Source organism: Melanotaenia boesemani, chromosome 5 (assembly GCF_017639745.1).
Source record: "Melanotaenia boesemani isolate fMelBoe1 chromosome 5, fMelBoe1.pri, whole genome shotgun sequence".
Lineage (NCBI taxonomy): Eukaryota > Metazoa > Chordata > Actinopteri > Atheriniformes > Melanotaeniidae > Melanotaenia > Melanotaenia boesemani.
Window position 1 is genome coordinate 20395172 of NC_055686.1, and position 12260 is coordinate 20407431.

Here is a 12260-nt window from a genome sequence, read left to right on the forward strand (position 1 = left end):
TAAAATACAAATTTAGCTTCTGATTGTGTGTAAATAAGAATTCAACACAGTAGTACAGAAAAAAACTTTCCTGATTTTCTGCAGCTTAAAAGTTTTCTCTTCGACTCGCATCTGTCGTCCCAAAAAAAAAAAAAAAAAAAAAAACTCTCGTGGTTGAATATTTGTCTTTAAAATATATTTTCTTGTCCTCCTGCTCGTCAGCTTTATTTTTCTTGTCTTGTCAACTGAACCGAGGGAAGATGCGACATTTTCTTTATTTTTTGCTACAGGAAAAACAAATTGTGACTAAACAAGAAACACTGGAACGTAAACAGACTACTTTAGTGTGCATAATATATCTGGCGTGCAGTCTGTGGTTGATGAGCGTGTTAAAGCTCGGAGAATGTAATTTTTACAAGGGGCAAAATAAATATGAAGCGTGCATGGACAAATGTAACCAATAGGCGGTACTGTGCCATTCTTCCTGACGCTTTCTCCCATCTCCAGCCCTGAGGACAGCACAGTATCTCTGCTTTGGTTTGCTCCCTAATTGACCTAAATCCTGCATCCCTGCGGTCCCTTCAGGCAGACTATCACACAGTCTACAAGAGAGGCTCAGAAACAACACAGTGTCGAGCTTTTTCCGCTCCTGGAGTAATTCCTGTTGGCTTTCTGCCGTCAGCTCAACCCAAAAGACGAATTTTCTGTTCGGGTCTACTCCAGCAGGCCGTCCTCTTGGAGTGCGTCAGGATGCTTCACGCGGAGCAGGAGACGCAAGATGCTTCCCAGGAATGATTTTATAATATCCACATCTGGGGAATATTTTTGAAAGAGTGCAAGAACAGCAAGCGGGAAAGATATTTAAAAAAAAAAAAGAAAAAAGCTGTAAAGATGCTGGACGATAAAGCACCGATATCGAAACTCGGTGCTTCCTCGAAAGCTTCGTCTTTTTACATTGAGAATTTGCTGGGGACTGCAGGTGGAGGTTGTTCAGCTGAGGATCGGGTGGAGACTCCCGGCTTCAAAGTTGCCACTCTCAACCCGGTGATAAGTCCGGGGCTGGAAGCAAGACGACTGAGTGTAAATGGGGAGCTGGAGTGGAGCGGAACATTTCCAAACACAGTGCACGGCAGTTCCACGAGTAAGTTCTTATCTGACAGTTTTATTTGCCTAATTCAACCAGTTAATGAAGGTTACGGCCAAGAAATGGCCTGAAGGAACAAATGTTTGTTTTTATTTTCTGGCACGGCGCAAGCTTCCTTTTTTCAGCTATAGGTTCTTGGTAATACAGAAAATTATCAAATTTAGACAACAGCGTGTTCATAAAACGATAAAATTACACATAATGTCTTCATTGACTCATACTTTATAACAAACATGTCGCTTTGGTGTTCTACTGCATGACACATGGCTTGTGGCACGTTTTACTGTCCCTTCCCTCTGTGCGCAAACACGTCCACTCTCCAGTGTTTAGTCTTTCACGGGCCAGTTGGCAGCCACCCAAAATCTCAAACAACTCTCAAAGTTCTTCAAACTGTTTTAAGCTCGGTTTTATTTATTCCACTGGATTTTTCTTGCAGATACTCCACACAAAACCCGCAACTCCCAAGAACGCGAAGACCCTGCGTCAAGCAGCGAAAGGGATTCCCCAGCTTTGACGGGACTGTCGGAGGAGAACGAGGATCCGGAAGAAAAGGGGGATGACAGTTTGACTGATGACAAAGGTGAAGAAGATGCGCGCGTATCCTGCACCTCTCGAGAATACAGTTGTGACGCGGGTAAGACACACAAGCAACAAATTCCTTGAAAGTGGTGGTTACCACGCAAGTGATTCGTTACCACGCATGCGTTCTGAAAAAACAAATAATAATTAAAAAAATTATATATATATATATATATATATATATACATATATATATATATATATATATATATATATATAATTTTTTATACATATATATATATATATATATATATATATATATACATATATATATATATATATATATATGCCTCCCATACGTGTGTTTTGTGCGTTTTGTGTTTATATATATATATACATACATATATACGTATGGTATAGGGGGTGTCTGTATATATCTAGCAATATAAACATAAAACATAAAAAACTAACAAAACAAATTTTTGTATTATGAGCACAAACTGGATTTATTCATGCTACTCAGCATGACTTCCATATTTCACAGCCATCTGATTGGTTGGTCAAGCACATTTTGTGTGTTTAGCAGAGGGGGTGGAATTCAACTTTTAGAAACCCAAAAAACTAGTGTGTTTTTTTTTTTTTTTACAGTTTATGTTTTAATGCAAACCATGATGTTTTCCTAACCGTAACCATCAGGTTTTAAATACCAAACCATAACCATGTAATTTTTTTAATGCCAAACCTTAACCAAGACCTCTTTTGTAGGCTACCTCATAACCAAGTTTTAAAAAGGTGTTAAATTGATTAAATAGATTGTGAAAGTATGGGGAGACATCAGCTAAATGTAGAAATGACATTTCAAAGAAAAGTTACTTGAAGCCACTAGTGCTCAGGACGAAACGCAATCTCAGCTCTTCATCATGAAAGTTGTGTGTGTACTACTTTCCTTAGCCTCTAAAAATGAACATTTTTGCTCATTCATTGTAAAACATTGATTTTAATTGATTTGTGGTTATTAAACTGTGGTTTTCTAGTTATTTTCATGTCTAACAACCTCCCAGTAAAATGGCAAAAAAAAGTGTCTGCTGACAAATTAATAAATGACATTTTCATCAAACTTGGTTGGTACTCAATAAAAGTTTGCATTTGTTGGTCAGAAGGGATTCAGTAGCTAATGAAGTTACAATGAAAACTATAATGATAAATGGCTGAATTCAAGCCTGTCCCAACCTTCTAAGTCTTATAGAACACATGGCTCTTAAAAGCTTTCTGGGTGGGAGACTAAATTCAGATTTTGTTTTCTATATACCAGGATAGGAAATAAATGAAAAATACACAGGCGATAATATAAGTGATACAAATTCCACTCATCAACCCTCCCCCACACACATATTAGATCAAATTTCAGTTCCTTCAGTAAGACTACATCTTCCTCTTCATCTCAGGTGATGTTAAAGTTGTACGGAAGAAGAAGACGCGTACCGTGTTCAGCCGAAGTCAGGTGTTCCAGCTGGAGTCCACCTTTGATCTGAAGCGCTACCTGAGCAGCTCCGAGCGAGCCAGGCTGGCTGCCTCGCTGCAGCTCACAGAGACCCAGGTGAAGATCTGGTTTCAAAACCGCAGGAACAAATGGAAGCGGCAGATCACATCTGACATGGAAGCTGGCGCAGCCCTCGTTCCCTTCCCCACCCACAGGGTTGTCAGGGTTCCTGTGCTGTATCATGAGAATAGTGCTACTCCTGCAACGTTGACCAGCCTGCCTCACGTGTCACCACCAGTACTTGGTGTCTCAGATGCTGTTAACTACCCAGTGACTGGTCACTTCACCCATCCACTGGCATTCATAACACCTCAGATGACTGGAATAGTGTGACGCGTGGAGGTGAAGAGACCCACATGACTCAAATCAATTAAAGATGCTACAAAATGTTCATTTTAGTGTTGAGACTTTTTCCAGAGCGTTAGGCATAAGTGATCTTGTGTTTAACTGCTTCTTTTGGATGTTTTTTCTTTGATAGTTCTGCAGATTAAGATTATGATGAATGACTCATCTAGCTGGCCATGGCAACTTAATCCTTTGAACAATACAATTTCTCATCATGAGTTTTCTTTCCCAACACATAAATGCAAGTCTTTTAAACTCTCAGCGATAATTGTGGTGTGTGTTATTTTTTTTAAAACAACAAACATCCTGCAATCCTGTCCTCAGGGCTTCATAGAGAGCATATTATACAGACTCAAAGAGTTTCCAATAAAGGTCTGTTTTGTGATGAATTCTTTTCACAGAAAATGTTTGGACCACTCACATATGTGGGATTAAATTGGGGTCAGTGGTCGTGAATTGATATTTGAAAAAAAAATTATGCAGATGAGTTCTTGTAGCCCTGCAAAAGATTGTAAATGTTTGCAAGAAAAGAAGCTGTAAGACAAAATAATGTACGTTTCAATGCAACAGAAGACAGCATTTACAAATTCAGGACCAAACGTTTAATTTTATACTTACTGTAAATTTACTGTGCTTTACCTGCTTTCAAACTGCACTGTAAGTCTTTTTCCTTACCAATGCACAAGTTTGGAGGTATTTTCTTAACTTTTCACCAGAAGTCAGAAGTCATTTTTGCCTGTTCACATAACTTGAATTATTATGCGTGGTGTAACTGAACTCATCTACAAAATGTAGAACCTGTTCACTTACAAAAAAGACATTTTGGTTTTGTGACATGTCATTTTGATTGCTGTTAGCAGGGATAAATTATTAGCAATACAGACTGACACATTTTATTTAAGAGGATTTTAATACAGACTTTTGTACACTTTTGTTTCCACAGTGAATAAACTATATGCAGAAATGATGCTGGGTATTGTTTTCTGTCCTTATTTGCATACAACTTTGGCCACCTGCTTTGTAAGATGACCAGTTAGGACAGGGTTATAAACAAATGTTAGATAAAAATTTGTTTTTAAGTAATGGTTGTGTTGAAGACTTTTGTGGCTTTTACACCCACTGAATCAATTTGCAAGCTACAAAGTTCTCATGACCCCTTGTTGGAATATGTATGTGGCTTTTAAAAAGTCATCTGGACATGAGCCCAATTTGGATGTCAAGAGGCCTCATAATTAGGCCAAGTCTAAACTCTGAGTTCAAAGGAAGTTGCTTTGTATTACGCGGTGCTGAGCAAGTGCACATAAACCCGAATGACAGAAGAGTTTAAAGCTCCAATATGGCAGCAGACGTAAAAGTTCATCCCGCCCTCATCTGCCCCACAACCTCACCAATCAAAAGCTGCTAAACCGCAGTCTTCCGGGTCGTTGAATTACGGCGAATAGGCTCCTCCGCGCGCGCTAGTCGCAGTCGCGGAGCAATGGTGCTCGGAGCATCGGTTGTTTCTGGGATCTTGCAAGAACGAATGAAATGCCGGGGAATATGAGCAAAGAGGATGCCCCGAGTCGGAGCGCATGTTTGACTTTCACTATTGACAACATCCTCAACCTCAAACAGCAGGACGGTCCGGATTTTGAAGAGAGAGACGTAGGATGTAAAAATGATTTTCAAGCGAGATATAAGGAGGAATGGGACGTCCGGAGGAAGCATGACAGTGGGTCCGATGAGTCAGGTAACTACATCTATGTCCTCTTATTTACTTTTTGGTGAGTGTTTTTAAAAAAAAAAGAAAATGACGCATAGTTTTAGCTTCAAGGTAGAGCGTAAAGATGCAGACAGATATAGCCTATAAAAAAGCAACTTCTGAGTATTTACGACAGGACTAGAGGTCGCTGTTTGTGTTTATTAATTATGCTGCTCTTATAATTGTGCAGTTTCCTCGCATGTGTTTGCACGCAGAAAAAAAGTAAACCATTCACTTCAAAGCACATTTTGTCGCTCCCACCCACAGTGAAGCCCAGAGTCCATAGTGCGCACCGCGGGGAAAACACACCGCCGCTTACCACTGGCTCCTGTCCCGGGGTGCAAAGTGCGCAGAGCGCCAAGGACACCTCTGAGCAGCACCGGCCACAGCAACAGTCCTCTTCGGATAATAAAGCCATAGTCAAGAAGAAGACGCGCACCATCTTCTCCAAGAGACAGATATTTCAACTAGAAGCCACTTTTGACATGAAGCGGTATCTGAGTAGCTCGGAGAGAGCGTGCCTTGCCAACTCTCTGCAGCTCACCGAGACCCAGGTGAAAATCTGGTTCCAGAACCGCCGCAACAAGCTGAAGAGACAGCTGTCCACGGACATAGAGAGCCCACTGGCCGCTGAACACTTCTCAGAGGCAGGGAAAAACGTGCAATTACCAACCTTTTACAAAGACAGCAGCCTGCTGGGTGGATGTTTAGTACCCATGTCTTTCCCTGTCGTGTACCCAACTGCAAATGCTGCGCCTTACATTTACTTTTCCAACACTGGCAAATATTTTGGCCTGTTTGATACGGACTGATGAGGTCTCCTATGAGGACTTTGCTGTTTACAGTCACCTCAGTTTTTGGTTTTTTACACTTTGTCTTTTATTATTTACATTTTTTATTATTATTATTTCAAGCTAGTGTTAACGTCTTTCGGACCAACTCAGTCATCAGCAGGTCCCAGACATGCATGTGCCACTTTTTTTTTTTTTTTTTTTTTTTGTTTGTTTGTTTGTTTGGTTTTTTTTGTTACCACAAAGAGTTTGGCATTATTATTATTATTATTATTATTATGAGCTCTTAGGGAGTCTTGATTAGAAAGCTAGAAAACTGTGCATGTATGAAACACCCTCTGAGCAGTTTTACTTTGTGCAGTAAAGTCTTCTGAATGAATGTACGTCCTTTGGGGTAATGCTGCTTCAGCTTACCCTGCAATATTACTTTGTGTGTGTGTGTGTGTGTGTGTGTGTGTGTGTGTGTGTGTGTGTGTGTGTGTGTGTGTGTGTGTGTGTTTGTGTGTCCGTGAATTTATGTTTGTATTTATATATAAGGCCTTACTATTATTATTATTATTATTATTATTATTATTATTATTATTATTATTATTATTATTTGTGTCAAACAATGTTTTGGTTTTCACTTGACCTTTCATAAGACTGTTAAACTGTGAGTACAGTTATCAATAATTAATTTTGCAATAAAAGATTTAAACATTTGGAGTTACTATTGATGTGTTTACTGAGGTTTAAGCAACATTTTCAAGATTAGATGTTGATAGTCTTTGACTGTATTAGTTACATTGTTTTTATTAGTTTCACGTATGATCAGCTTTTATTTTTTCAGAGTTTAGAAAAATTTGGTCTTGTGCTCTGAAGCGATAAATATTGGTATATACTGTGGATTTTAAGAAGAAATTCAAACATAGTTAATGACATGTACAGAATCCAGGTATAGTGAATAAACAGATAACATATAGTAAACTAAAGGCTTGAATCCAGAGTTTGAATAGCGTGCTGATCATTCATTTTCAAAACCTCTTTTTTTGTGTGTTTGTCACCTTAGTTCTTTTAAATTATTTAAAAGCTACATTTAAACAAAATCCCTCTCTGGTAACATATTTGGGTATCACTTAAATTCTGCAACTTACCAATATGCCACCTAAAAGGTTGAGCATGTTTTGCTTTGCAGATTCTTGTCTTGGATTTGCTCCTGCGAGGTGAAATTCTACATCTCTTGTTATGAAAACCCAATTCTTGCAAACTGGAACTGAATTTATACGTTCAAGCAGAAGAAAACTATTTCTGTTTCATGAAAGGCCTTATTGACTGAAACTAATTAACTCCATGCACACTGTGTTCTATCCTTAAAATGCTAATCAGAAATCTTGATTAAAACGAAAAGAAGAAAAAAAAAATGTTTCAATGTTTGTCTTTGTCACACAAAACCACCTTAGTATATTGGGACAGCAGATGCTAGGTGAAAAATTGGGCACAAAAACTGCAACAAAGTGCAGCAATGACATTAGGAAAGAGGCACTTTTGTTCAGACTGACTCTTTTCTTTTGCATTATTTTGTCTTTGGAAAGATGCTTATGTACATATTGGTGTATGACTATTAAAAATAGATGCATTAACAGGTTAAGTCTATATTGTTTTCTCTTTTTTCATTTTCTAAAGTTTATTCCAAACACATACTGCTGACAAGTTTTAAGTTGATTAAATTTCAATCCTGTTTAAAGTTCAAACACGTTGCTTGTATTTGAGAGAAAAGTCAGTGTATACAATGACTGTGTGTAAATGTTCAAATTAATTCAAGTGAGCCTCTATCTAAAAAAAAAACAAAAACAAAACAAATAAAAAAAAACTAAGTTAAATAAATTATTACCGTAATTGTAACTGTATTGTACAAAGTAACAATTAAAGCAGAGAAATGTTTCTTTGATGACCCTATGACCCTTCCTCATACACTGATGTATAGTTACACCCCTAAAAATGTTGTTATACGTTTTCATCACAACAGATGCAGAATTTTACATCACAGGAGTAAATCCAAGACAAGAAAACATGCTTAACCTTTTAGGTGGCATGTTCGTAAGTTACAGAATTCAAGTAATACACTAATATGTTGCAAGAGGAAAAAAAAAAAAAAAATTAAGCTTCAAATTATAATTTAAAAGAAACAGGGTTACAAATACACATTTATTATTATTTTCCTCTGCTGTTAGACACATGAGTAGCTGATACATCACTGCACAGAGACTGAGAAACATAAGAGAAAACATGTATTTAGGTAGACTTGCATCAATGCTTCTGGAGAGATTTTTCTTTTTTCTAAAGGGCCCAGCAAGCTGCATTTACTCACCGTTTCCGGGTCACTTCCCCCTTCAGTGCTGGAGCCTCTCGCTGCTTTCTCCCTGTCACAGCTATTCAAGGCCCCGTCACCGTTAACCTGTTCACTCACCCCCTTAGTCTGCCTGCAGATCTGTTGTTTTTTTCTACTAAATTCCTATCTACCTTTGCTATGCATATTCAGCTAAATGTATCTTATTTCCAGATTGAATGTGTCTATTTTGCATATGAGCAGTTCTGATGTAAAACTGAAGCTCATTGTTCAAAACAAGTTGGATCTAAATTGTAAAAAAAAAAAAACAAACAAACAAAAAAATGGTGGTACAAAGTGAAGAGTAATTGCAAATGACCTAATTTAATCTCTCTCGCTCTCTCTCTCTCTCTCTCTTGCTCTATTTTTTTTAATCAATTGGACTAAATTATCTGATTATTAGGGTGACTGACACTGAACTATTATTATATAAATGGCATGATCTAATGCAAGTGTTACAACATCATGAATCTACCTAAAAACTGTCACAGATTTTCCTGAGCCTTTATGGTCATACATTTGGTTTGAATTTAGTTTCTGACAAACTATTTAGAGTAGTTTTATTTTTCCTGTTTTTGTTTTATTTTATTTATTATTTATTTATTTATTTTGTAAAACATCTCAAACTTTAACCTATCCTCTTTAACAACATTTACATCTACAGGTATATTTGCATTGCTGTCTGATGTGAGCTCTAAAACACTTATTAAGTAGCTGAACTGTCATCAACTATAATTACACATTTAAAGTATAGAAAAAAAGATTAATCGTGTAAATAAGGGAACCATGATGATTACTGACCTGCATGTGTAGCACGTTTTTTTCATACAGCTTTATATTTTATGCAACTTGTTTGGATGGATGATCACAGAATAAATTAATAAACTTGCAGATTTATGTTTGTTGCTATAAACTGTGGCATGTTCAAGTGTAATGCAACCATTCGTTATATTCACTAACTCTAAATTAGACTTAAAAAATTAACTGTGATCCATATTAGTTTTTTTGTTTGTTTGTTTGTTTTGTTTGTGTGTGTGTGTGTGGGTGTGTGTGTGTGTGTGTGCGATTCAAATGCTCAAATCAGTAAGTGTATTTGTAAGTTTTTTACTTCATGGAAAAATAAAAATAAGTAAATAAATAATAAATACCATAAATGCTAACTTTGCAGTTTGCAGTTCTAAGGCTTACATAAAAATATATTATATAAAATTATGATTGGTATGTACACTAATGTAGCTGGTATTTATTTATACACAATGAGGTTTTGTGTTATGATCATTTTGTGTTTTCATGTGATCATAAATCAAAGCAAAGAAAAGTTAAGTAAAATGCTAAGATTCTTCTTTTTTCCAGATGGTGGATTAGTTTTTGTTATGTTTTGGATGACCAGCTATGTCAGCAAAGCTGCAAATGATGAAAAAATCAGTAAAAGCTGGGGTTAAAAATCTGCAAATATCTGCAGATAATAAAGTAATCAGTGCAACTGTTCGCATGAGTCTGGTAATGCAGGTTTGTGTGCACAGATTGAATGGGTTGGCGTGGTGTTGGGTGCTCGGGTGGGGTTTACAGTCGCCAGACTTCCTGACTCTCCCGCTCTTGGACACTTGTGAACGCAGCATTGGCTCTTTGTGTCTCAGCACTCTCATCTGCAACCACAAGGTTCAAATGACCCCACTGGCTGCCTTCAGTCTGCCCCAAGCCTGGCTCAAACCTCACAGCCATGTCTGTTAAGAGGCGAAGAAAAATCCATTAAGATCTCCACCTGATGAAAAAGACAGCCAAAGCCAAGACTCAGTGTGCTTTCATTCAGAGCTATCAATGACTAGTGAGCATTTGAGGTAGCTTAATACACGCAATTGACTAACTGCCAGCAGTGGCAACAAAGACTGTTTTTCTATGCAGAAAGAGAGCTGGGAGTTATTCTGGGCTGATGTGCACCTCAAGGCCATCTATAGCTGTCAGCACGTTTCCTCAGTTTGACCATCAGTAAGCCACACGACACATGGTTTCCATTCTGCATGAAATGTATGAACGCAGAGCACTATTGTTTGAAATCACTGATCCCGAATTGCAAGTGATCATGTGGTCCCACTGAATGACTGTGGTGGGAGTTTCTCTCATGCTACTTGCATGCAAATATGAGGATGTGACCCAACTACTGTGGCTGCATTTCACCATCAGTGCCGTGTTTTAACATCCCTGTTAAGTTCAGATAAGTCGTTTTAAATCAAGGATGGAAACCAAAGTTGTTACACACTGCAGAGGTATCTGTGTAATGTACCCAGGGGATGGTATGTTGTCATATCCAGTTTCATCTTTTGAACACAGACTGACAACTTTGATTGAGATTTCCATATCAAACATTTGCCAGTGGCCTTGTGCGTAACTGGACCTAAACATTTGAAGAGTTGTTTAACAACTCTGATAATTCATCTATAGCTACATGAAGCCTACACTGAAAAAGAGGCCTGTTTTGCTCTAAGCATTCTTCGTGCACTCTCAGATGGGATTTATAATGACTTCCAATTACAGTTAATGCTGCCTCCGGATAGGCTGCATTGGATGCAGCCACTAATTGTGGTGGCTGGGTTTAATTTATGAAATGATGTGTTAGAACTGATCTCTAACAGTTGTAAAATGCTATAAATGCTCTTTTAGTAAACATTAAACACTGGATAGTTGACAAAAAATTTAAGACTACTGTTGATCAGTTTTAGTGCAAAAAACCCTGTCATGTCCTCCTTGACACAAACTCTGCAAACCAATCTAAATGTAGGCTAGTGAGTCAACAACATTGAGCACTTGAAATCAGTTAAATTCTGCAATGAGATGTTTATGGTGACCGAAAGTATCCATCATGCTACCATATCTAGTTATTACAAAAACAGCAAAAATCAGCATTGTGACTTTTCTGTTGTCTTTCTGTCCTCTTGTTGTCACTAGGTGCACATTGACATCAGTACTATAAACTTACGAAGGACAAACCCAAGAGACATATTAGGAAACTTTTCCTACACAACCAGCAATGACAACAGTGACATTAGCAACATCTGGTTTCATACTTCTGGCCACCGAACAGGTTTAAGTTGTATATTCACTCTCAGAACATGAACTGTATTTAAAAGATGAACAAGGATGCTTATTGTCAATGTAAAAGCAAATAATAAGGTGCAGCACCACTGCTGGACTCTAGGTGATGTCTCTAAAACATCTGGACCTAAGGATTAACAGCATCAGATTCTCATATGAAATCCCAATTCATTAGATTTAACCTTAACTATTATGATGTCATTTGACGTTTTGTCAATATATGGTCAAATTGTGATGGTTAAATCTACTTTGTCAGTGGTTTTTAAAAGAAATATTTTGTTTGCTTTCCAAGTCTATTTATGGTGGGCTTTTTCTAATTGTGAATATATTTATTTATGAAAAATTAAGGCAATGCGTTACTAAAATGCAGCAAACTGCAGTGGTTTAATGTTATTGCGCCTCGGGACCAGACACTTTACATTAGTCTGTTGTTAACAGACATGTACTTGAGGTTAATTTTGTCTTCCCTAAGGTAAACGTGTGACAACCCTGATGATCTGGAAAAGTTTGAAAGACAACAGGTATCAAAAAAGAGAACAGTACAAATTGCATTAAAGTTTTTAAAAATGGTCTCGTTCATTCGTTTATTTCTTGCAGGTCAGAGCCGTACAGTGGGGCCAGACCATTTAAGGAATAAAAAAACAAAAAATTCTTAAAATGAACTCTAAAATGCACAGGCAGCCAGTGAAGCAATGCTAAAATAGGTGTAATGTGGTCTCGCTTAGGCACCCCAAATAGAAGATGAG

General features: G+C 37.6%; 2 protein-coding genes across 2 annotated transcripts; both read left to right on the top strand.

Annotated features, from left to right (window-relative positions):
* The first annotated feature begins 248 nt into the window (after positions 1–248).
* Positions 249–4430, top strand: LOC121640399 (homeobox protein HMX1-like). The gene is made up of 3 exons (XM_041986114.1): positions 249–1120; positions 1560–1703; positions 3088–4430. The coding sequence occupies exons 1-3, from the start codon at positions 871–873 to the stop codon at positions 3513–3515; spliced, it is 822 nt and encodes a 273-aa protein (XP_041842048.1). The 5' UTR covers positions 249–870; the 3' UTR covers positions 3516–4430.
* Positions 4431–4863: 433 nt separating this feature from the next.
* Positions 4864–6253, top strand: LOC121639266 (homeobox protein HMX3-like). The gene is made up of 3 exons (XM_041984425.1): positions 4864–4875; positions 4989–5256; positions 5536–6253. Exons 1-3 carry the CDS (start codon positions 4864–4866, stop codon positions 6078–6080), a joined length of 825 nt encoding a protein of 274 aa, XP_041840359.1. The 3' UTR covers positions 6081–6253.
* The last annotated feature ends 6007 nt before the right edge of the window (positions 6254–12260 follow it).

What these genes read in the sequence shown, in the direction of transcription:
- LOC121640399 (XM_041986114.1), top strand. Translation starts at nt 871, where the DNA reads ATGCTGGACGATAAAGCACCGATATCGAAACTCGGTGCTTCCTCGAAA. An exon ending in AGTGCACGGCAGTTCCACGA is followed by an intron (nt 1,121 to 1,559) that starts GTAAGTTCTTAT and finishes TTTTTCTTGCAG; the next exon opens with ATACTCCACACAAAACCCGC. An exon ending in CAGTTTGACTGATGACAAAG is followed by an intron (nt 1,704 to 3,087) that starts GTGAAGAAGATG and finishes TCTTCATCTCAG; the next exon opens with GTGATGTTAAAGTTGTACGG.
- LOC121639266 (XM_041984425.1), top strand. An exon ending in CAGTGGGTCCGATGAGTCAG is followed by an intron (nt 5,257 to 5,535) that starts GTAACTACATCT and finishes TCCCACCCACAG; the next exon opens with TGAAGCCCAGAGTCCATAGT.